The sequence below is a fragment of the Rousettus aegyptiacus genome, unplaced genomic scaffold (assembly GCF_014176215.1).
Source record: "Rousettus aegyptiacus isolate mRouAeg1 unplaced genomic scaffold, mRouAeg1.p scaffold_m13_p_3, whole genome shotgun sequence".
Classification (NCBI taxonomy): Eukaryota; Metazoa; Chordata; class Mammalia; order Chiroptera; family Pteropodidae; genus Rousettus; species Rousettus aegyptiacus.
Genome location: NW_023416306.1, coordinates 171,782,230 through 171,785,724, shown reverse-complemented (window position 1 = coordinate 171,785,724; position 3,495 = coordinate 171,782,230). Strand labels below are relative to the sequence as shown.

The window sequence follows — 3,495 nt, the reverse complement described above, 5'->3', positions numbered from 1 at the left end:
CTTGTGTTTAATTCCCGCCGCCGTTCAGGGGGAAGGAAAAATAAAGGGAGCAAAGGCAACACCGGAGCAGTTTACCTCAGGCCTTTATTATTAAGTTTATATACAGGGACGATTTCCAGCAACACACTCGCCAAACGGCCTTCAGGTCAGGGGCCCGGACACCTCCCACGCCGCGATCGGCAGCTCTGCCTGGGAGGCACCTCCCTCAGCGTCCCCAGGCTCTCCCCCTATCCTCTTGCCCTTGAACTCCGCCACCCAGACCCCCACACTGGGAGCCTTAGCCTCCTTCTCCCTGGGGAGCTGCCAACCTCCCCAGCACCTGCGGCCCTGTCCTTCTCTGTCCCTAACGCAGTCCCCAACCCCCCTCTCCCACCCAGTTAACCCTGGTTTCCTCGTGGAAACCCAGAGCGCTCCCCCTGTGCCGGGGTTGGGCGCTGCTGCGACCCCCTGCAATTCGGAAGCAGCTCGTGGTCAGGACCAGTTAGAGACAGCTCGTCATCAGCAGTGGGGCTCATTAGCACCCAAAACAAGGGGGGAAACAGCTCTGCCCACCCTCCCCCACCCCGCACCCTCCCCCCCCCCCATTCAGGTACAAGACATGAGACACAAAAGCAACAGGGCGTCCCCACCCTCTGCGGCAGGTGTGGGTGCCAGGCAACTAGGGTGAGCTGCACCAGCTGCATGCGTTGCCGGAACCCAGCTGAGATTCGGGGCAGGAGGGCACAGCCAGGGTCTTGTTTTTTGTTTTTTTGTTTTTTTTGGGAGGAGGGCTGCACCTAGCTAAAGGAACGCTGGCTCTTTTTATCTGGAGAGGACTTGCCAGAGAGCAAAGCAGGGGCCTCTGCAGGGACAAATCCAGGGGCTCACAGACAAAGGGTGGCACCGAACTCGCACTCGAAGGGGCATCTAAAGCCAGCCAGGCAGGTATGGGCGAGGTACAGTCACAGAAGCAGAGTGGGGTGGTGGTAGGGGAATCTTCAGGTGGCTCAGCGGAGGACTGGGACCCAGCCGGAGATCCGAGGCGCAGCACAGCAGCGTCACTGGGCCCTCTCCAAGTCTGCCTTCGTTTGGGGTGTTGGCACGTGGGCTTCGAAGGCTCGAAGGCTCCGCCGGCCAGGCTCGGTCAACTGCGTCGGCTGTTTACACTGGACGAGGGTGACCGCTGCGCAGCTGCTCATCATAGCGCTCCAGCCAGGTGCGCAGCTCTGAGACCTGGTAGCCGTCTGGGCCACGGCCACCCTGGTACATAACGATGCCACTCTGGATGACGTAGAGGCGCTCGAAGTAGGCGCCATAGGCCGAGCTGCTGGAGTTGGCCATGGTGTCGAGGACCAGAGCACAGCTGGGCGCACCTTGCTGCAGCAGGCGCGCGGCGCTGACCCGGTCCTCCAAGCTTTGGTGCTTCGGGATGCTGTAGGGGGAGTCTGTGGTGACCCAGCCGTCGGAAGGGTGAGCCTCTTCGATGTAGATGATGAGAAAGTCCACGTCGCGCTGGTACTTGGTGACCAGGCGCTGGAAGGCGCTCATGCGCGCCATGAATGGTGGTCAGGTGCAGCTGCCGAAGTTCAGCACTAGCGGGCGGTTTCCTCGCGCGTAGTCGAGGATGCGCTGGTTCTGGAAGCCGTCGGGCAGGACCACCTCGGAGTTGGGAGCCGGCCCGCCCTCGTGCGCCTGCTTGAAGAAATCCAACTTCTGGCCATGCCACACGGCTTTCAGCGACGCCAGCGTGCACAGGCGGTTGTCGTCCGACACGAAGATGGGCGGGTCGTCGGGGGGCACCTCCTCACCATCACTGTTGAACTGCACTTCGGGCTCAGGCTGACCCCGGCGGCGGCGGCCCAGGAAACGCTTGCGGATGCAGAGGAAGTCGAGCAGGCAGAGCATGAAGGCCGTGCCGAGGAAGCGCGGGAAGAGCACGAGGCACGAGGCCGTCTGGGCGCAGAGCCGCAGGGAGTGGAGCAGCAGGGAGCGGAGCATGGTGGCCGCAGCCCCCAGAGTCCCCTGGCCCCCGCCACCTTCTCCCCCCACCAGCGGCAGGGCGGCCTGGCGAGGCATCTGGGTTCGGCTGTGCCGGGAGCTCGATTTATAGCCGAGGCTTCAATTGGCGGGAGACTCCACCTCCGGCCCGGGCCCGCCCCCTTGCAACTTGAGCCCGTAGGGATCCCCGGCAGCCCGGCCAGTGCCTTAGAAATCGTGGGCCGGGGGCGGGTGCCTGCGGCGGGAGGGCGGGCCGGCCGGGCCAAAGGCCCGGGCGCCAAACCCGCTCTCCGGGGCGGGGAAGCCCGGCCGCGGCTGCCGCCCGGGGCGACTGGCTGGATCCGGGACCCAGGCGTCCGCCCTGGAGATCCTCCGGCCAGCGCGGGCGCTGGCGTGGCCCCGGTCCCGGTAGCCCGGCCCCGGCCCGCGCCCCTCTCGCCGCGCACCTGAGCGGAGCTCCCCGGCCGCCTCCGAGCCGCGCCGGAGCTCCGGTTCGCTTCCCGCGCGCCGCCGCCGCCGCCAACGCCGCCCCCGCTGCTGCTGCTCGTGAGGGGCCGCTGCCCAGGTGCCGCGGGAGCCCGGGTCTCCGGCCGCTGCTGCGGTGGCCGCGGCTCCTGCCTGCCGGGAACGCGGGCCCGCGAGGAGGCAACTTTGGGTCCCCGCCGCCTTCCCCGTTCGCCCGCGGGCGCTGCTCGCCTCCCGGAGCCCGCCCGCCCGCCCGCTCGTCTCCCGCGCGCGCTCACACTCGCGCCTCGTACACGGCCGCCCCCCGCACCGCTCCGTGGCCACGCACACCGCGCTCTGCGCCCCCCGCCGCCGCTGCTCTAGGCTGCCGCGCGCCGCGCCGGCCGCGCCCGCCCCGTCCCATCGCGTCCCTGCCCGGCGCCGCTGTTCTCGGGTCAGCGGCCTGGGGCCCGGCGGGGAGGTGCGGGGGGCAGGGCCCGCGGGCCGGGGGGCGCTCGGCCCCGGAGACGCGGAAGGCCGCGGAAAACCGGTGCCCCTGCGCTCGGCAGGCTCCGCAGCGCCCCGGGCGCGGGGCGCTGCGGCCGCGGGGCGCGGGGCGCGGGGCATGGGCGCGGGGCGGTGGCGTCCCCGGCGGCTCTCCCACTAGGGGTAGCTGTTGCCTGAACGCCGGAGCTCCCCTGTCGCCGCCGGCGTCGCCCGACGCAGCCCGGCCGCCGGGCGCACCCGTCCCGTGCGTCCCCGGTCGTCGCTCTCTGCCCCGGGAACGTCGAGACTCGAGCGCCCGCGCTGAGCCTCCTTCGCCGGCCGCGAGCGCAGCGGCCCGACTCACCGCGCAGGCGGCTGCACGCGGGAAGTGCGTGCTCTCAACCGGGAAGGTGTGTTGAGGCTTTTAGGGGTGTGGGGCGGCTCCCCAACTCCGCGGGGGCGCTGGTCTGCCCGGCCGCCGCGTCCTTCCGAGTCCTCGCTGCGCGCCACGCGGGGCCGACTCCTCGGTCTCGGGGGCGGCGGGGCGCGGAAGTGCCTTGACCTGGGGTCCCCGGAGCTGCGAGCAGG

At 69.8% G+C, this 3,495-nt stretch overlaps 1 protein-coding gene across 1 annotated transcript; it reads right to left on the bottom strand.

Annotated features, from left to right (window-relative positions):
• Nucleotides 1-592: 592 nt before the first annotated feature.
• DIO3 (iodothyronine deiodinase 3) lies at nt 593-2,055 on the bottom strand. The gene has a single exon (XM_016165978.2). The coding sequence runs from the start codon at nt 2,053-2,055 to the stop codon at nt 1,546-1,548; it is 510 nt and encodes a 169-aa protein (XP_016021464.1). The 3' UTR covers nt 593-1,545.
• Between the last annotated feature and the right edge of the window lie 1,440 nt (nt 2,056-3,495).